Consider the following 21903-nt stretch of genomic DNA (forward strand, 5'->3'; position numbering starts at 1 on the left):
GCTGTCAGAAGTGTCTGCCCACACTTTATTCACTCTTTGAAATGCTTAGGCCAGATTTGGTGTTCAGACAAGCAGGTATAACCTGCCTCTGGTGCTCTGAACGTTGTGTGCCTCACATCAATATTTTAACAACTCACTGAAAATAGAAATATTTTAGGGACCAGCAAGCTAGGCAGACTGCCTGACCTGAGAGCTGCCTCCTCTGTCCTACACTCTGATGTCAGGTTCCCAGTAGTTCTTCTGGCATGCAAACTTACACCAAGCTTGGAAACAGTTTACTCAGTTATATGAAACAACTTTACAATAAGGCAGATGAGTTCAACACATCTGCCAGGTCCTCACCAGTTGAGAAGAACTTGATGTGGTGTATTTTCTTATGCTGCTTCCCAACTTGAATTGGTTATATGTTATCATTTAACAGGACATTTGACAATAATATGCTTAGGGCTTCCTGCTGCCTTCAAAAATATAAATGTGATAGTGAGCAGCAAAAGGCAGCAAGACCCTAAGCAAAGGTTTGGTGATTTACAGGAGCTCCAAGATGCCCCTATTCTTCTGCCCTTTATGAGCCTTGTCTTTCAGAGGCACATGGGCCATGCAGCTTCTGCTGATTTTAATGATATGCACATACAGTAGGTTGAGGAAGAAATACTGTAGCATGCTTCTCTACCACAAAGAAAAAAAATAATCATGTGTTGCCAACAGTGAAATCTTCATACTACAGAAGATCTTTCTAGTTACTGTTTGAGATTCATCTCAGATCTCCTAAAATAGTGTAACATTTGGGGATGGACAAGTGCTAATGGACAGGACAAAGAAGGGGAAATTAAATTTTATAGAGGTTTTAAATACGAAGTTCCTTTGCCTACCTGCATCAAACGTTGCATTGTAAAGTAAGGGTGGGGTGTCTGAAAGCAGGAACTCCATCTGCTGAAGTATTTGTAGGTGTTCCTCTTTTCTTATTTTTTTTTCCTTTAAGATCACTGTGCATGATGAATATTTGTGAATCTGTATCCTTTTAAAGAGAATAAAGGAACATAAAATTATTGTTTTTTGGTTTCACAGAGATCCCCAGAACTCATATGGAGTATGAGAACAGGCTCACTATGAAAATGTTTTTGTTCCAGTTTGTCAACTACTATTCATCCTGCTTCTATGTGGCCTTCTTCAAAGGGAAGTTTGTTGGTTACCCAGGTGCCTACACATACATGTTTAATCGCTGGAGAAATGAAGAGGTAAGATTTTCTTAATTGAGGTGAATTGTTCCCTTCAGTCTGCACAGTTGTAAATTTCCAGCTGCAGGCTTGGTCTGAACTGAGCTGCACCTCAGCTGGCTATCCTAAAGCTGATGCTTCCTCAGCTGACTCTTCCTGCTGTTGCTAGCCAGGGCAACACCAGCAGTGAAAATCTGTCAGCCACAAGAGTGAAAAATCACAAAGCTTTTCTTGGTCCCAGTTCTCCTGAAATACCAGTGGGTCTCACCATGGGTCTTAAAAAGAAAAATCTGGTGCTGAGAGCTCATTGAGTGCAAAAGATTCACCTTGCCTGAGGGGTGTGTGCTGCACACAGATCCTGCTGAAGCATCTCTGAATTACATATGGTTGCTATGTTTTGGTGTGTGTTTTGTCTCACACTTGAAACACTTAAAGCCCTTCCTGCGAGAGTGGCTTAGCTGGCAGCCCATGTGGAAATTAAGTATTGTCCTTACAAGTTTTAAGACCTCCTTTCTTGCATTTATACAGTAGTAAAATATAGTTTATCTGGGTGATAATACCCATTATCCATGTCCATTGACACTCAGTTTGTCTCCTCCAGTGTGATCCTGCAGGCTGCTTGATAGAACTGACGACACAGCTCACCATAGTCATGGCTGGCAAACAGATCTGGGGAAACATCCAAGAGGCCATTGTTCCGTAAGTTCTCTCTGGCACAGAGGTGCCCATCTCATAGCCTTCCGCTGCACCAAGGCAAACTGGATATCAGGAAAAAGTTTTTTACAGAAAGGGTGATCAAGTTCTGGAATGGCTGCCCAGGGAGGTGGTGGAGTCACTATCCCTGAGTGTATTTACAAAGCCTGGATGTGGCACTGGGTGCCAGGGTTTAGTTGAGCTCTTGGGGCTGGGTTGGACTGGATGATCTTGAAGGTCTCTTCCAAACCAGTCATTCTGTGATTCTGACCTCAGAGAACATTCTGAGTTGGAAGGGACCCACAGGGATCAAGTCTAGCTCTTAATTGAATGGCCTGTACAGGGACTAAACCAACAAGCTTGGTGTTACTAGCACTGTGCTCTAACCAAGCAAGCCAATCTGATCTGCTTCTCTCATTTTTAACATTTTTCTGCACATACAGCTGGATTTGTAACTGGTGGGGTCGTCGGAAAGCCAGAAACAATCCTGAAAATTTATACAGTCGCTGGGAGCAAGACCATGATCTGCAGACATTTGGAGCCTTAGGCCTGTTCTATGAATATTTAGAAATGGGTAAGTTTAAAATTACACATTTGGAATTGAGGACAGGACACCTTGTACTGACACTTCCAAAAGAACATTTTCTCGATTAATTGTTGTGGGTTGATGCCACTGCTTTCATCTGCATAACAGGACGATTAACTGCTGGGAATCATTAAATAGGTCAGCCCAATTTAAAAAAAAAAAGCTGTCTTTGCATCTTGAACTGCTGGGAATTTCACAGAAACACTGCAAAGACTTTTTGTTTTCCTCATTTGAATGGGGAACATTATTCTCAGTGGAGCCAGCTGCCTCTGTGTTCTTTTCTCATTCCAAGCATATTCTTAGCTGATGTCAGTGGAAATTTTAAGTATGGGATGAGTGCCAAATGTGCTGTAAAGGATGAGTGCTGCAGACATGAGATCTATGAACTGGCTAGAGGAGAATCCCTTCAGCTTTAGTCTTGCACTGCTCAATGCTTCCCTTCAGTCTGTTAGACCAGTAGAGGGAGTGTGGACAAGGGAATATGGGTTTGCAAAGGTGACCTGAGCATGTCAGCTTCTAACAGCAGTTTACAGCACTGAGAAACTGACACCAAAACTGAAGCCAAGCTAAATCTAAAGGATACTTTAAAGAAGTTAATATTCAGTTATTACAAGGATACATTTTGTTGGAAAATGAACCTTCGTATTGTTTTATTTCTGCAGAAATAGTTTGAAGTGTTCTAGAGATGCTTAGTGTTAGTATCACTTTAATTTGATACAGGGCTGTGGTCTTGTGAAACCAATACGCTCAGAATACACTGTTGCCAGCCATGTCCTTGCTCTTCCAGAATCAGAACTATGCTCCAGCACTGTCCAAGGGCTGCTAAGCTAGCAGGAATTTTGTTGCTTATCTGAGGTGAAGAACTTACCACTGAAATCATGGAAGAGTGAATGACTGGTGTATGGGAATTTATTTTATATACTACCTACACCAGAAAAAAATGTTCTATTTCCTTTATTTGAAACAAAGTGGCAGTATTGGCTGTGTAGTGAAGATTATCACATTCTGTACTGAGATACTTAATTTTGGTAACTACAAGGATCATTTGTAAATTCTATTCACAATTCTTAAACTAATGTCAACACTCCGCAATGGAACTGTTGCACATAGAATTGTTATGGATGGTTTGATTAAATCAGTAACAATAGGTGGAGATAAGGTTGTGAGGTGTGTAGTTGATAAGTAAAAGAAGAACAAGATGGTACAAACTGCAAGAGAACAAAACTGGCCTGATAGCAATTGAGAAATTTGATGGATGAATACATCCTAATTCCCCTACAGTTATACACCATTCATATGAGAACTGCAGCACCCTGAAAGGATTGGTATCCAGCACTGCTGGCAGCATCGTTTCACAGGATCCAAATGCTCATTTCTATGGGTGCTGCTGAATGGCACCTGAAGGGACTGGACAAGTCTTGGGTCTGGGGCTGATTGTCACTGGGGCTCAGGCCAGGGCTGAAGATGACTCGTGCAGCTTGGCAGGAGTTTGCCATTTGTCTGCTAGTGGTAGAGCCCCATCACTCTGAGGATACTTCTGGAAGGGCAGATTTTGACACATTGTTTTTCTCTCTTGTAGTCATTCAGTTTGGATTCATTACTCTCTTTGTGGCATCCTTTCCCCTGGCTCCCCTTCTTGCTCTGATGAATAATATCCTGGAGATTCGTGTAGACTCCTGGAAATTGACCACTCAGTACAGAAGACCTGTGGCTGCAAAAGCACATAGCATAGGAGTGTGGCAGGAAATCCTCAATGGGATGGCCATCCTGTCTGTTGTCACCAATGTAAGTTTGTTAATACTTATTTACTTACTTAGGTATGTGATGTGTTAGCTGGGAAATCTCAAGCTGGAGAACCAAAACCACTGGGCTGTGCTGCATCAACACTGATTCTTCCATGTACTCAAAATGTGAAGAATTAAAAACCAGCTGATGCTTTTTCTCCTTCATCAACACTGTATCATGTTAACCTACAAAGACACCATCAAACCATTTCAGTGGTTTGGCTCGTCCATATATTGGCAGTGTGCAGCTCCCCATCCAAATTTTATTTGCCATAACCTTTCATTCAGTTGTCTGTGTTTTCCAGCCTTTTGGAATGGCATGGGCCAGTATGAGGCTTAGTCTGATGAAGCACACTGATTGCCCAGAGGGAACTGTAGGGGACAGGAAAGGTGGATGAATCCTGTGGCTCAGATGCATTTTTGTCCTTGTTGCTGTGAGGCCTGTTCTGTGGGAATTCTGCTCTGCTTCTGGATACCCCTGTGGGACCAGTGGCTCCAAGGATTTTTTATAAACTGGTAACTAAATGGTATGCCAGTATTTCATTGGAAACATGCTGTAAAGCAGCCTACTGAGCACAAGAGATGCCTCTTTTTAGTGTGTCTCAGGCAACAAACCCACTTGCACATACTGCCATAGTAGCACAATACCTCAGCACCTTGAGTATCTCAAACTTCCAGGAAAAACGTGCTGAGGCTGCAGTCAGCATCTTTTACCAAGGTGAAGTGCCCCAGTCCTGCTTCTCACCCTTTCTTAAAAGATTCTGCGTAATGCCAGGGTCACAGAGCCTCAACATCTTTATAAATCTGCTCCCAAATTTTGTGTGCCACTTTCCTTATTTCTTTTTCCAATTTCTTTTCAGGCTTTCATTGTTGCGTTCACATCAGATATGATTCCTCGTTTAGTTTACTACTATGCTTATTCTGAAAATGAAGACTCACCAATGTCTGGATACATAAACAACAGCTTGTCAGTGTTTCTAATCTCAGATTTTCCTGTGAGAAATGAACCTAAAGAGAATCCAGAAAACTTTGTCATATGCAGGTTGGTGTCACTTTGTGTAGAATACAGCATAAAAAATCAATTAAGATCTACGTGTTCCATTAGAAAATAAATTATGTCAGTCTCATCATTCTAAAGTGTGAGAAGTAATATTTAGACTATTGATAAAGTAATGGTTGAGGTGGTAAGAGATCAAGCTAGTAAAAAAAAAAAATCAACTAAAAAAAAATCACCACTAAAAGTCTCATTGCTAACTTGCATTTTGCTTTTTCTTCATTGGATTTTTTGTTTACTTTAATTACACTATTGATTTTTGAGTGAGGAAGGAGATTTATGTCCCTAAAGTTGCAAACTTCAGCCTATATGTTCAGAGATATTTAGGCTGAATAAGTGGACAAGAAAGCAGAATAAAGGAGATGCTTAGATCCCAAAGCTGAAAATGGCATATGGTATTTAAAATCAGTCCTTATTTTGCTTGATCGGGCCAAAATCAGACCTATCCTTCTTTCATTTAAAAAGTAGTCCTTTCTTGCTAGCACTGGAGATTCTAGAATAATTGCAAAAGAACTTTGGAAATGGTAAAATAAAAGTATTGATTGGATGAAAAAACCTCAAAGCAAACAAACAAAACCACCCCAGCACTTTTGGAAACAGCTACATTTGTTTGGTGGTGTAAAACATGTCCTTTCGTGAAGCCCTGCATCTGCCCAGGCCATAATCTGCTCATGTGTGTCACATTTATCCAGTGTCCATTACCCTGTGATCCATCCCATCACCCTGTCCTGTATTATTTGAGCATTGCCTGAAAAACAAGTAACCTGTGGACCGAATTTCACATCACACATCCTCATCCCTGCTCTGGTGCTGTGAGGGTGTTTAAGCAAACACAAGGGAGAAACAAATTGAGAGGCAACCTTTTTCTGCAAAAGGAAACAGACCATTTAAAACAAGAAAAGGTTCCTTTAGTGACAGCTGTACTTGCTTGTAAGTGTCACTAAGCTTGTAATCTGTCCCAGGCTGAATGTGACACTTCACCTTTGCATGTCTGTCATTCCTACAGGTACAGAGACTATCGATATCCTCCAGACCATGAGAAGAAGTACTTACACACTATGCAGTTCTGGCACATTCTTGCTGCAAAACTGGCCTTTATAATTATCATGGAGGTAGGTTCCCTACAAAATTTCCTTCTGATATATATTGGTACTTTGTGATTTGTCTAGATAGTTACTAATGTCACAGAAAATAGAATTGCTGGGAGCATAAAATGATTTGTTCCCTAGATAATACCAAGTACTCATGGCCTAAAAGATTACTGTTACTGAGCCTTTTAACTTCAGTGAGCTGACCTCAGAGTAGGAAAAGTGAAAATAGCTGAGGAGACTGCAAATGTTGATCAAAATAATCAGAAAAATGAAAAAGGTCTCTTTTGTCAGTGTAAGAGATTAAAGCCTCCAAATCTAGCACTTCCACTCCTCTTGCTTTCATTAAGGAGCTGTATGTGAGATGACTGTGTTCAAAATCCAGACAGCATTTTGCAATGATGTATATTGGTTAAAAACAGCTAAATTAATAGTTTGGATAACTGGCACATCAGTGTTAAACCACTGCTTTGCAAGTTACGAAGGGAAAAGGGAGTAAGTTCAAGTGCTAATCTCATCACTTTTCCTGCTGTGTTTCATCAGCTCTCAACAGCTAAGTGTTATCAGCACAGCTGTGTGAACTTTCTAACAAACCACACAGAGGAGTTAAAGAGTGATGGTTGAGATTCAGGCCCTGACACTTTCCTTTTGGGTTTGCTAAGTCATTAATGGTTTGGAATTAAAATTTCTGCGTAAGAAGATGGGTTTTAATCTTTGTGCACATCTTAGATACACATTAATTTGGTGTGTATTTCTCCAGGACAGCCAAATGAATTGTATTTTATTGTGAGCAAGAAGTGACCTATTTGGTCAGATTAAACAAGAGGTGCTTCTTTTGGTAATGAGTGCTAATGAGTGCTTTGTTTGTTTTTTTTAGCACGTTGTATTCATCGTCAAATTCTTTGTAGCATGGATGATCCCTGATGTTCCTGCAGACGTGAAAGCCAAAATAAAACGTGAAAAGTATTTAACACAAAAAATCCTACATGAGTATGAACTTGAAAAACTGAAGGAGAGACTGTGCCAAGGTGACAAACGAGCCACAGAAAAAGAGTTCATCGCTACGGAAGGGAGAATGGAGCTGTCCAGAGCAATGTAACCAAAACCCAGGTGTTTTGGCATTTAGCTTGTTCTAGCTTTTTTATCTGTGGTTTGCTCAGTATGCATCATGTTGAAAGCTGTAGGAGAGTTCAACTCTTCTCTTTCAGTCCAAAGATTTTCAAGTTTTCTTTAAAAGTTCTACTGAGCTTTCAAAGTTTAGGAAATCTACTGAACTGTATGATTTCAGCACTGGTTTTTATTTACCCATGACTCTGAATAGTAAATGTAATCCTGTAATTCTAGAATTTGAACTCCTGGTATAGGGACTGTTAACCTCAAAGGGCTCACAGAACATGTTCAAGTCATTTACCACCAAGCCCTCTCCCTGTTGCTAGTTGCAGCATTCCAGGCTGTATCCCAGCTGGCTGAAAAGGATACCACAGAGGACCACTGCTGTGGAAAATGCTGAAAATTATTATTTTTATTATGTGGTAATTTAAATAGAACACTCCTGATACAAGGATTAAGGTTTGGGGCTTTTTTTTATATTCAGTATGTCTTATGAAGCATTTGTTTGAACTTCTATACATTTTATAGAAGGAATTGATTTTTAAAGATAGATTGGCTTAATTCCACTTGGAATTATTTATAGGAACTAAATCCAGTTAATACAATAGTGAAGGGAATAAAAAAAAAGTGAAGGGAAAAAAAGCCATAATTTATTTTCCTAAATATACAATTTATGGAAGAGTTTACTCTCTAAATGCAGATATTGTGGAATCACCTAATTGCAGTGGGTTTTGAAAATATGTGTACGATTTGGAGAATAACAGTTATTTAATTTCTCATTCTCAAAAACTGTCATTGGAAGATTATGTTTGACTTTTTTTTTTTTTTTTGGCCAAAGCTGCTTGTTTATTTATTTCTTTGTTTGGATTCTCAATGAATGCCAGCAAAGAGCTAAAGCTGTTTGTCTGTCCTCAATGCACACTATGGAGTGTGCCTGCACTCCATGGCAGTGGATTGGGAGCTGGACCACCATTCCAGCCGGTTTAGCTGAATGGTTTGGTCTTGGATTTTTATCCAAAAGATTTTAAGCATGCCAAATAATGTATGTTTATGCTGTTATTTTCCTTATACATAGTATCCTAAGGCTTGGGAGTTGTTCTGTTGGAGGTTTTTTTTTCTGCCTTTGAATATTTGGGAAGGATTTTTTTCTTTTCTTTTTTGTTAGGAGGCTTTTCTACAAAGTTACTGAGTTTATAAATATGTAATAACTATTGTGCAAAGTAGCTTCCAGCTGTTTAAGAATGTGCCCTCATTTTCTAGTTTGAAGCAGGTAGGCATTTTTGTGATTTTGCTGTATATTTAAAACATATCAACGCTTCCATGCTCAGTGCCTTGTTTCTTTGCATTTGGCAAGAGGTGTGAAAATGATCTCTGCAGGGCAGTGCCTATTTCCAAAATGTGCTTGCAGGCATTAGCATACAGTGAACCTGCAGACAGAGCTGTTCAGTGTTAGGAAACCATGCCTGCCTTGGCACACCTCTGTTCAGTGCCATGTGGACTGTTGGAGAGCAGTTCATGCCTGGACTGCAGACTCTTGTAACACCAGACTGTTGAGTTCTCTCATGCTGAATACACAAGGTAGACAAGATTAGAAAATTTTGCTCTATTTGCACTTTGAAAGTTATACTTCCTTGCAAGTATACAGATAAAAATTGAGATTTGTATTCCATATCAGTGAGTGATGTACTGTTTACTGCTACCACAACTTAGGGTATTTGGTTTTAGCAAACCTCGCCTGTGTCTTGGAGTACTTGGTGAGTAACCTTAATGTTGTAAGGGTTTTAAATCCACGTCCTGAGTGGAGCTGTTGTTGTTAGCAGAAGGATTAAGTGCCTACCTCGAGCACACATCACAGTTTGGCTGCCAGTCAGGAGTTGATGCCGATGTACATTTCTCGTTACTGTAAGTTACTCACCTTCATCCTCTAAGGTTGCTTGGTCAATCAAGCATGTTGGCAATTTGTGTTCATGATGAACTGATCATGTTCTTGAATATTCATCTATATTTGAAGTGATGGATCTGTTGGAGGAATGCATGTGTAAATAAATTAGCTCTGCTGCTTAATGTGCAAGCCAAAGAGGAGTATCAGCCATCAGTCGTGATCACATATCAAACACCACAATCTGCACAGTGAAAGCACTGTGCTGCATCTTGCACATATACTGTTAATTAGACTGCTTAATTTAGATGTTGTGGAGTTGTTACTGTTTGCAGTGCAGACAGATGCTTCAAACAGAAAGGTGATGAGATGCAAAAGGATATTTCTGTGCAAAATGTACAACCTGGCTGAAGCTGAAAACAGATTTGGAAATTCAGCATTAGATGCACTATTTCTGCTTATGGAAGATTAGTTTATTCAAGTAATAAAGTGTCTTAATATACTACCCTTAAAATAGGTGTGTTGTGAATAAATAATGTTATTTAAGAGCAAGAGGGAGGAAAACAAGGAAATACATGTGTTTGGGATACAGCATTGATAAGCAGACCCTGAATTTGAATTGATTTTTTGACTCCTACTTTGTACATCTTATTTTTTAAGATCACTTGCTATTTAATGGAGGACAGATGTTTTGTATATCTTGTATCATGCAATAGAAAGTGGAAAAAAGCCTGGGATCAGCTTATTTAGAAAGAAATATGTATCTTAAAAACAAGTCATTGCACTTTGTAGCATTACTTCTTAGTATACAAAAACTGTTGAAAAGAGAATCTGTTGTCATACTAAAAGCTAATATCACATAAAAAATTAGTCTTGACACCTTTTTACATAATAGTTTGCCTTTTACTTGCCGTTAAGCAGTATTTTGAGTCAAGGTATCAGTATGGTTGGGTTTATAATGGTTCACATAAGTTTCCTGAGGTGTTCTTAAAAAGCGAGAAAAGTAAGGAAGGTTTGGTCAGTTTGGAGATGTGCTGATTCTTACTGTCAGAATAATTTATTTTGATGTGATTCAGTATCTAAAAGTGTCCTTTAACCAAAGTGAATGCAGTTTTGTGTTGCCATTACTGTAATTTAAGCAACAACACATTGCCATTAGAATTAGTTACACAAAACAAAACTGACCTTTCAGGTGTAATACAATCAGGGATTTTTTTTTTTTGCAATTACAATTTGGGTTGTTTACCTTGGGAAGGTTTAGCGTGGTATGTTCTAAGCAAAGGACTGCAAAAGAAGAGTGCTACTATGAGACACTATTGTATTTTTTCTCAAAATTTTTTTACTGTGCTTTTACTTTTTTATGTAGTGCTGTCAGTTTGAGGCAAGAGAATGGAGTGAAAATAGATGGAGTTTCTGACTATTCTACATGTACCACTTGTTTGACTTGTACTGTTGTGTAATCTGAGTGGTGGTTTTGTCTGCTATGTATGTTGCTGATATATATGATACACTAATGTCAGAATAAATTTTTTAAACATTCTGCTAACATTTAATATGCACATTTAATAAGATCTAAATCTAGCAAATAAAGCTGTGTTCATTTTTAATGTGCTGTCACCTTGTGTGTGAAAATTCCAAGAACTGAGAGAGGAGCCGAAGTACTAGAAGTGAGGTTCCTGGAGCACCTCCTGGAAGAGACTATTCCTACAGATTTCTGCAACTCACAATGTCTGTTGTGTTCATACAGATCCATTTGCATCCAGGCTGCTTTTCCCTGCCTTATCTGGATACAGTTTTTATTCCTGCAATGCCAGGACCTGAGGTGCCTTCTCAAGTTCTCAGTCACACATGCAGTTTCCACACACAGCACAAGTGGTTCACATGCATGCACTTTAAATAGCTTTAGTACATATCCTAGCAAAGATGGCAGGGCTGAAGCTTTCCCAAGGCACTGGGCAATCTTGCAGTACGTATTTTAATCTTTCCTAAAAGTCACTTCTGGGACCAGTGAAGGGCTTTGGATTAAATCACAGGGAATCTGGCTTGAAGTTCCTGACTTGCTCTCAATGGATGTTTTTATCCCAGCATGTCACCTTCCCTGTTGTATCAACTTGTCAGGATTCTGGGAACGGGGTCACCTGCCACACTTGGTAGGTCATTTCCTTTGTAACTTTGCAATTACAAACTAAGACACATGCAATTTGAGCAAATCAAAGAAAGGTCTAAGATGAATAAAAGAATCTTCTCTGTATTAAAAGAGAGAGAAGAAAAAATGACCAAAACAAGCAAGGAGTAATTATATAATATGGTAGCTTTACTGTGCTCACTAGGGTACTTAATTAAGTATGAAAATAAAAAAACATTAAAAGGAGAAGAAAATGGTAGCAAAAGAAAGAGAGGAGGGAGAAAAGAAAGATGAAGGAAGGTGCTGTTGATATGCAGGATATAGGAGATATTTATATTGTAAGTAGTGAGTTTTCAGGTGCATTCCAGCTTTGCTCTTGGAGGTTAAACCTTGCCTCCACCAAGGCCTGTAATAATGGGTAATTTAAATTTTAATTTTAATTGGGGATACAATGTCAGCCAAAGTCAAGCATATTTTATAAAAAGGAGTAGCATGGCAGCTTGTGAGAAGACATTCACAAATTCTGGTACAAATCTGGCTCTCCACGTGATTAGAAATTTTAACTACCCTTCAAAAGTCATAATTCCTTCATTTAACTTGTGCACCACAATTCAGTGGTTCTACTTTCTGAATCAGAAAAATAGGTAAGGCATCTATATGATCTGTCCAGCCTAAAGAGTATTTCTAAAAAATAACTCCATGTTTATTCTATACAAAGAAAAAAAAATTATAGGGAGCACTGAAATAGAAGACATTTTTCCAACATTTGCATCTCAAATGGTGCAAAATATGCTGTCTTACAGGAGTAGAAAAATAAGCAACTCATTCCCTAATCAGTGGATTAGTGGGAAAAAACAGCAAGATGTGGGAGAAACAATATGCCAGCATCTGAAGTCTGCAATTTGTTTGAGATGTGTAGGCTGGGAAACAAATAAAATCTTGTATCATATTCCTCAAAATGTTCAAAATTGATTTTAAAAACAGTGTTTCTGAAAATACTGTCTTAAATGTTTAGGACACACTGCTGGGAGGCACAGGGAAGGGGTCCTAATGTCTGGTGTGGCGAGAGATTGTGTCCAGAGAGGGTTAAGAGAGCCCTCACAAAGGACTCGTTTATAAAACCTTCCTTCCCTAAACAGATGGAGAGAAGTAAAGGGGGAAAAAGGATGATCATTGCCATCTGAAGGATAAGAAAATTATTTCCAGGCTTGTATGAATTACTGTGCAACCTCATTAAGCCACAGCTACTTTTTCTTGTCTGTCTGCCTTCTTAAGGGTGGTCGTAACAATTTTTGCCTTGGCATCCTTAAAAAGGAGCAGCTAAATTAAATCTCATTCTGGTTTTAAATAATCATTGTCTTAACACAACACTTACATCATTCAGATGCAACTCAGGAAGGGTTTTTTAAGCAAGCACTGAGAAATCTGCTGGGAGATGATGAGTAGGATGTGAAATTCAGCAGCCATATCAATTTTTGGAAGGTGCATACGCACATTCCCCTGCAATAATTAGTGACTATGCTTTCTCAGGCAGAAATGACTCAGTCTGAACCATTTGATAAGGGTAGGATTTTTTTTAATTATTCTTTTTGACTCCTCAACAAACCAGTGCTGTTAGGTTGTCAGAAATATTTGTATTTAAATCACTGACTGACCTGGCTTGGCCCCTGGGTGTTCAAAGCATCCAACACTGTTCAGCATTTCAGTTTTGGTGCTGAAAGATGCAGAGGCCATAGTAACTGCTTCTGTCATCAGGAGGCATTAAATAAATGAGCCTTGTTGTTATGCTGGCCCCTCCTTAACCACAGTCTGTTTGAAACCCTTGGTGTTGTGGCTCTGTCTGGCCCACACCATCCTCAGCAGTGAAAAGTTGCAAAGGTAGAAAAGCTCTGGCTCAGATGGCTCCTAGATCCTTGCATCTCCCATGCTGGTGGCTTTTGCTTATTTCTCTCATCTACTGCTTGGTGAAATGTAATACCAAGAGTGCTGGAATGTTCCAGGACTGCTTGCTCAGTAGCTCTTTTAATAGGTTTTTCTATAAAGGAATAGAAGTACTCCAGACAGAAAGGTTTAGCAGGGAAAACTGATAGGAAGGCCACATTCCCTGCCATGTTACCTCTTCACAGCAGGCAGTTTTGCTGTCAAATGAACATTTCTGCTGGCAGGAGCCCATTGCTAGTGCTAGCAAACAGTAATGCTACAGGTAAGCCTGTTCTCTGCTGGTGGCATCAATGTATTATTCTTCAGCTACAATTCTGTCTCCCTCTATTGCAGTGTAAAGTGTACCATTATTTTCAGATGTGGCCAAGATTTCAACATCTCTGTAACAAAGATCCAGGTGAAAAAAACAAACAGATGAAATAGGTAGGCCAAGAGATTTATATATAGTAATAGCAATCTGTTAATTTTCAGGTATCTAGAGCTCCTGCTGCTCTTAGCAAGCCACAAATGCATTGCCATCAGGAAGGATTCTCTGCTTTCCCCTTTCACACAGGATTGCTTTCCTCAGTGTCAATGACAGCTTTTTGGCTTTCCAGAAGCAGTACAGGAGGCAATAGCAACCAAGTCTCATATTTTGAGGAAGGGAGAATGATCCTGTGTGTTTTATGGTAAGCAATCAATGCTTTTTCATTGGGTTTTTGTTTGCATTTAGGTGGAAGTAGCAAATGATTCTGTGGCTGCAACCCACCTGTCACAATGACTCGTGTTTGAATTCAAAGATGCCACCACATGTTGAGTCACCAGGTACCAACATCCAACTTTTTCATCAACAACAAGTACTCTCTGTGGGACTGGTAAAAAGATTATGATCTAGTTAATGGGGTCACTGCTGTGATTAGAACTGAGGGGGGTGACGTGGGTAGAGGGAATCAAAGCAGAAAAAGAGCCTGCTTCATACTTTTGCTATAAATTCAGAGTGCTGGGTTATGTGCTGAACATGTGAAGGGCACTGAAAATAGGAAGGAACTATGATGTCTTTATTAATTAGTTTATCTTCATAAGGAGAAAGATGAATAAACAAAAGTGTAAGGCCTTAGGAACTGGAGAAGACAGAAAAGCTGAGGCACCAGACAGGCTTGAAGGCAGCACTTGTAGAGAAATTTTTAATATTCAGCTGTACAGAAGAAGCCCTCAAATGTAAATGCCAGTCTGTCAGCAGGTGTCCCCTGCCCAGGAGAAGAGACCCAGGTGTTAGCAGCTAATGCAGGAACTGGAAGGGGGCATCTCAAAGGTTGATTCTGTTGAGGAGGGAAAAGCAGGATTTCCTTTGCTTTTGCACCTGGAAGAAATTACCTGCAAAGCAATCCTTCATTTTCAGTGCTGTACAAACTCTGCTTCAGCTGTCCACCCAGAGCACCCAGACACCCCATGGTGCACAGAGCATCCCCCCTTTGTCCTGTGCACATACCACCCACCCCTGCCTGTCACATCTCTGTCACTGCAGGCTCTGAGCTCATTCCTGGGCACAAGGACCGTGCTGGCAGCAAGCTGATGAGGCCGCTGGTGTAGAGATGACCCCCAGGTGCTGGAAAGTCTTTTTCCCAGCCCCAAGACTGACAAAGAAGACAGAATTCCTTGGCTCTGGTTCCCAAGGTTGTTTATCTTTCCTTATCTATAACATTCTTTCTCTGAGGTCTGTCCAGCAGGTTGGGCTGTGGCACAGTCCCTGCCCTTGGGGTGGTGTTAGCTTTTTATACTAAGAACCACTGTATTTACAACAATTTTCCAGTACCCATCACCTACGTTAGTCTGTCTCTACCCTAAACCAATCCAGAAGTGCCACCATCAAGCAGGAGATGGAGGACAAGAAGAAGAAGAAGAAGGAGAAGAAGGATAGGACTTATTAAAAAAATAAAAATTAAAAAATAAAAAAAAATAAGAAATAATAAAATAATAAGAATAAAATATTAAGATATTAAAAATAATTAAAACTTCCATTCTTAATATTTTAAAATATTTCCCAAACATATTTAATAACCATTTAGAAAATTTCCAAGTATTCAAAGTTTTTTCAGTTAAAAATCTGTTGCCCAGATTCCTCCATCTTGCCTCTTGAACCCCCATTCTAAAAACCCCAAAATTCTACTTTTCCACCCTGTGACAAATTCACTATCATTCTACTCAAACCCTTGTGGCTTGTAACTCCTCACACAAAGTTGGGAATTGTTTCCATGGGCTAAAATCAAAGGCACAGGTGTTTGTGACTCTGTGCCAAGGTCCCTGAGCCCCTGCCAGGGTCTGGAATCACCCAGGGCAGCCAGAGCAACGTCCTGGGCTCTGACACTCTGAGGTGTCTGATGAGGATGGGGCAAATGCTGAGCAAGGGAACTTCAGTTCCTGCTGTGGTGAGAACAAACACAACTTCCCGTAAGGCTGCATTGGAAAGCTTCTTCATTCTGCAGTAAATGCCAATTGTTTGGTGCATATTTGATGCAGAAATGCACAAAATTCAGTCATTCTGAAACTTTATAATTAAGCCTCTAACCTGAAAAAGGATTGATATTGTTTAGCATAGGAGAGTGACAGATCATTGTTATTTTAACAAAATTTTTCTAAAATAGAATTTTTTCATTAAAACAAATATCTATATCAACAGATTTTTAACTGAAAAAGCTTTGAATAATTGGACATTTTCTAAGTGGTTATTAAATATTTTTGGGGAATATTTTAAAATATTAAGAGTGGAAGTTTTAATTATTTTTAATATTTTAATATTTTTATTTTATTAATTCTATTATTTTCTTAATTTATTTTTTATTTTTACAATTCTAATTTTTAAATTATTTTAAATTCTTTTGTGTTATCATCAAAGACAAAAAGATTACTACTTCCTGCAATTCTCAGTCTTTCATCTTGTTTTGCAAGACTGAGTTACCAGCTACCACACTCAGATACATGTGAGAGCTGTTGTGACCACAGTATCAGACAGATTATATTGTGAACATAGTCATATAGTAATATATATAATATAACCCATTCAGATTACCTGGAGAATTAAACTCAGACTAATTAATAAATAAAAATCCTGAGTAGTATCAGGTATTTTAATACTGTCAAGAAGAAAAATTTACTGCTCGTGCTCAGTTTGCTCAGTCTTCCCTCCTGATGCACAAAGAATTTCTGAGCCTGATTTATGTGCTAACAAAAGAGCAGCTACTAACAAAAAATAGGATTACACTTTGGTCAAGTATTAATTAAGGGTATTAGAATAGGGCCCAATGTTTAGCAATATTAACAACTGTTTAGAATTACATTAATTTTGTTCATTATGTTGTCCTATTTATGTCCCTATAACCTTTTGTGGAACAGCAAGGAATGAAAGACCAAAAAGCACAGAGAAGGAGGTGATGGAGCTGACATGGACATTGCCATCCCACTTGTGCTGGGAAAGGGGCATTCCTCCAGTGCTGGGATCTGTAAACTGCTTTTTATCCTGCTGCAGGGAGAGGGGGTAGATGGAGCATGGAGCATTTTGAAAAATCCTAATATAGATGTGAAACAGAAATTGCCTCCAGCCCCCTCAGAAAAGCTTAGTGAGGGTTTGCTCCCAGGCTGATAACCTGCCTGTGGTATGGGAGAGGAATTTCTGAACAGGAATGGTTTGTGAGATTTCCTGCCTAATGCTGACACTCAGGAGAAAGTCCTGTTGGACTTCAAGTCCCATTCCTTGAGGTTGGGTTCAATAAGGGAAACTTGGCTGGTTTGCTGTACTCTCTGGCCACCTCTGTGCCTCAGAGAGATTTGAGAGAGGATCCTCTTCTCCCTTTCCCTCACTGCTGATGTTTTTCCATCTCCTCCCGGCTTTGTGGCTGGTCACCCATCCTTTCAGTGAAGAAGGATTAATGAGGATCATTGTGAAATCTCTTAGGAGTGCTGGAGAGCACAGGGCAGCTTTGGAAGGACAAGCAATCAATTCATGAGGCCTTTTGGAGAGCACTACACAAGGTACCAGACAGGAGTGAAGGAAAGGTGCTCACGCAGATGGGAAAAGCCTGAGCTGGGTGCAGCACTCAGGTTAATGCTAAGCAGCTGCCAAAGTGCCTCCCAAAGATTTATGGTGTGTCCTGATGATGGAGCACACCCTGATCAGAGAGAGATTAATATTCTTGTCATAAATGGAAAGAAAAGGGAATCCTGCCAGGGAAATGTGTCTGTGAAAGCAGCAGAACATCTCAATGCACCAGGAGTGACTCAGTAACATGAGACTGATTTAACACTTGGATTCAGTGGAGACTTTTATTGAAAATAGGATTCCTCTAGGGAAATGTGTTTTCAGAAGCCAGTGAGGCCTCATAGTAAAAAAGGATTTGAAATGAAGAGGACATGACTGACAGAGTGGATTTTTTGGGGGTTACTTACTTTCCAGCCATTCACTTTGGGGATATGGATTTATTTCAGAGCTTTGATTTTTTGTTTGTCACCATGATATTTTCAGAAAAATCAGAATTTCTTCTCCTGGCAAGATGAGAAGCCTCAGCTCCTCCATGTTTTGCTGCTCTGAATAGGGTCTGGAGGTTGTTTATCCAAACATGTGAATTGTTTTTAATTAATGACCAATCACCATCAGCTGTGTCAGACTCTCTGCATTAGTCACAAGTTTTTTATTATTCATTCTTGTTAAACCTTCTGATGGCTCCTTTATCTTTCTTTAGTATAGTTTTAGTATAGTATTCTTTTAATATAAAATAATATCATAAAATAATAAATCAGCCTTCTGAGAACATGGAGTCAAATTCTCATCTCTCACCTCATCCGGGGGGCCCTCACAAACACCACAATTATTAGATGATTATTCCTAACAGAAAGCCAAAAAATATTATGCCTGTTGTTGTAAAGGCACTAAATCCAGCCTTTGTAATTCTTCTGATGTGTTCAGCACTTCAGAAGCCAGAACATATCCACAAAAAAAAAAAGGAATATATAACATCATGGTAGGTGTGAATTGTGGATGAATTGGCAGTCTCAGACCAATTACTAGACACATCAAAACAAAACAAAACAAAAGTAGGGAAAACTAGTACCTAAAATTTAGTCTATCATGATAAGGAGAAAAAAATTATGTGTACAAAAAAACATTCAAATCACTGTAATAAAATTTGGGTTCTTTTTTCTGAAATAGCAACAGTGATTTTATTGGAATTATGTACAAAGTAAGACATACAGTGTGGAAATACAGGAAAATACTAAGTGAGAGAACAAGAAAACAAACAATTAAATGTTTTTTTACTTAGGTGTTGCAGACATTAATTACCTGGCTGCAGCCCCTGGGGTGTGAGCTCTGGACATCTGGCCAACAGCAACAAAACTGTGCTTGCAACCTCCCTTTTCTGACATATTTATTCATATCTCATCTTGATCTTTGCTTGGCTGTGGCATGATGGACATTTTTCATGGATAAAACAGGCTTAGCATCTAAGAAATACCTAAACAGGGCTTCAGAACAAACAAATGGCGAGACAATTTTTTGAGAAACAAACAAACAAAAAATGGTGAAACAATTTTTTGAGAAACTGGCATTACTTCTGAAAGGAGAGCATAGAGGATCTGAAAATTCTGTGGAATCTTTCTCAGCTGGTAGAATGCCATGGGCACATTTAAATTAGTTCCATACAGATGGGCAGATCCAGAATTCCTTTGCATATTATTCCTTTGCATACTCCTCTGAATATTATGCAGAGATATTCCTCTTGCTCTCCTAGGTAGGAACACAGTCCAAGCAGAGACTTTGGCATTTGTCTCTTTCCTCCTTCCAGCTGTTATTTTTCTGATAGATTGAGAAGTTTCTGTAGCACTGGAACAGAATAAATAGCATTGTCTTGTCAGAGCTTTCTATCTGCACTTTAGTATTTGGCTTTGGCAAACAGAATGGGATCCCTGGATCACACACCAGGCAGACAGAGACAGCACTGATGGAAATTCTGATCACTCCTCACACAGGGACAGCACAGGAGCTGCTGCTGAGCACTCCTCCAGCTCCGGAAAGGGAAAAAGCCAGGGAAGAATTGCCCAGAAAAGAGGGTCCCTTGGGTAGAAAAAGGGAAGCAACAGCAAATCTTTGGCCCAAGAGGAGTCACAAAGCCACTCAAGTACAGAATGAGTTGTAATAATCAGACATAATTCAATAAAAGTCCGTGGTGGAGGCCCAGCAGATGTCAACTATTAAGATGAGGGTTGTTGGAAAGAAAACCAAAGGACAGAAATGCTTGTCCTGGATGAAAACAGCAGCGTAAGAGACAGACAAGGAAACCTTGAGCCTGGGGAGGGATGAAGGTTCAGCACAAGTCTCTTCAACTCTTTGAACTTCCAAATCTTGCAAACAGGGCCCAGAACAGGTAATTAAAATTCACCTCCCCCACAGAAGAAACACTGGAATAGCTAAAAATGTTTGAATTGGTCACACAGAGACTGAGTCACACAAAAATCAGCAGACTTTCTCCAGGGGAATCACTGACTTGATCTACCAGATCTGTGATGATTTATTTATAACAAGCAAGAAGAAAAAATAGTTGTAAAATATTTACTCTTAAACACCAGATTATAAAATTAAATGCGTATGAAATCTGAGCTCAATGCTGACATTTAGAAAAGATGTCTGAATCGAGAACTTGGTATTTTTAGCCACATTTAGAGATCCCAGGTATTTTTAAATGGATAGGTTGAGTGCTTTGGCCTGAAGTAATCTGTCTATGTGACATCCTCATCTTCCCACCTCCCTCAATGCAACCACCACTGAGGTCAATAGCAGTGCCCTAAAATAAAGCAGATGTTTTCCTGCCCTCTTAATTTATGTGCTGCTCTAATATTTCTGGGGGAGAAGGAACACCTTAAGTATTCCACATATCAACAAGAACAGCATTTATGTCTTTTGATTCCCTTAAAATCTTTTACAGTCTTTGGTTTTCCTTTAAGAACAAGAACACTTGGACATTTCTGCCTTCAAACCCATGGCCATGCTCTCCAAAGAAGGTATCTAGCACTTGTGAAGTATTTATGGAAGAGGTAAGACCTTGTGGTTTAGAGAAGACACACACATTGTCCCCCAAAAGATGCAGCAATATCAAAGATTGCTTCTGCTATTAATGAAACATGAGATCAACACAACAGCATCTAACACTGATGGGTTCAGTCCTATTTTCTAACAAAATGAGACTTACATTTCTTTGTGTGTGTGTGTGTGTGTGTGTGTGTGTGTGTGTGTGTGTGTGTGTGTGTGTGTGTGTTCATTTCCTTTCATGATCACTGTTGAACCCATTTTGGTCCCATTTGGCAGAAATATGAACATGCCAACACTACAAGCTCCCTACAATTAAAAAAATAAATAAAACTTTATCAGAAGCAGTATTCTAAAGGAAAATAAGAGAGGCACAGTAAGGAAGAAGGAAAAGGCATGTTGATGACATGACAGCAACTAAGTTTGCTGACAAGAAAGCATTGGAGAACATGCAGGGGAGCACTGGGATCTCCCAGATCCTGACCAGGGTTACTGAGGACAGGAAGCCTCAGAGAGTCAGATGCACTCATTAACAGCTGGACTCAATTACCTTAGAGGTTTTTTCCAACCTTAATGATTCTATGTTCCTGTGCTAATATCTGATTTTGTATTATGAATACAATGATGGGGTGTTTTTAATAAAGTATTAGTCATTTGAAGACGTGGTAGCATTGTTAACGTGGGTTAGTGTTATCTAATGCAGATGCAAATGTTTGACATGAGAGATCTGCACAGATTTCATATTCTCCTCTTTTGGATCCATACTGGAGACAATAATTCTATGCTTATTCCAAGAAAATTCAAGAGAATAAATGAATTGCTTTCAGTCTTGACTTTGTGTGATGGTTATCAGCTTGTCAAGAAATGAAACCAAAGAAGAAAATATGGGATGGATGAAAGTCTCCCTCATACAGACTCCACTAACCACAAACATCCACTAAACATGTATTTCCTCCTTATTTAATTTTTGCTACAATGAGCTCTGCTCATTGTCTCAATATCCTTCTACAGAGAAAAGTTATGGCTTAGATGTGAAAATACACAATTGTCCAGTAGTAAATTATTTTTGTAGGTACAGATTCTAATCTGTATGTCTTTCTCTTTAGGGAAACAACTCTATATGTAAAAGAATCTACATGCAGTCTCCCTACACAGCATTTACTGCGTTTTGTAAATGTATTTTAGTCTACTGAAAAATCAATATTTATCCTAAAGAAGAATAACCCCCCAAAAATTGAGGCACATTAAAGCTGAGTGACAAATTTGGGTTGCAATATCAGTCTCAGACCCAACATGGGAGTCCAGAACCTGCTCCACCACCTCAGGCATCAGTCTGCTGTTGTACTAAGCACAATTATTTCCCAAATATCTATTGTGA

The 21903-nt window shown here is 39.2% G+C and overlaps 1 protein-coding gene across 2 annotated transcripts in view; it reads left to right on the top strand.

Moving 5' to 3' along the window:
- The window catches only part of ANO5 (anoctamin 5), a 63975-nt gene extending 52960 nt beyond the window's left edge, over positions 1-11015 (top strand). For both annotated transcript variants that reach the window (XM_066551556.1, XM_066551557.1), the window contains 7 exons: positions 1066-1235; positions 1816-1913; positions 2351-2481; positions 4073-4278; positions 5138-5319; positions 6338-6443; positions 7297-11015. In XM_066551556.1, the coding sequence (XP_066407653.1) occupies positions 1066-1235; positions 1816-1913; positions 2351-2481; positions 4073-4278; positions 5138-5319; positions 6338-6443; positions 7297-7518 (1115 nt within the window). In that variant the 3' untranslated portion in view covers positions 7519-11015. The remainder of the gene's footprint in view (positions 1-1065; positions 1236-1815; positions 1914-2350; positions 2482-4072; positions 4279-5137; positions 5320-6337; positions 6444-7296) is intronic.
- Positions 11016-21903: the final 10888 nt, after the last annotated feature.

This window comes from Molothrus aeneus, chromosome 6 (genome assembly GCF_037042795.1).
Source record: "Molothrus aeneus isolate 106 chromosome 6, BPBGC_Maene_1.0, whole genome shotgun sequence".
Classification (NCBI taxonomy): Eukaryota; Metazoa; Chordata; class Aves; order Passeriformes; family Icteridae; genus Molothrus; species Molothrus aeneus.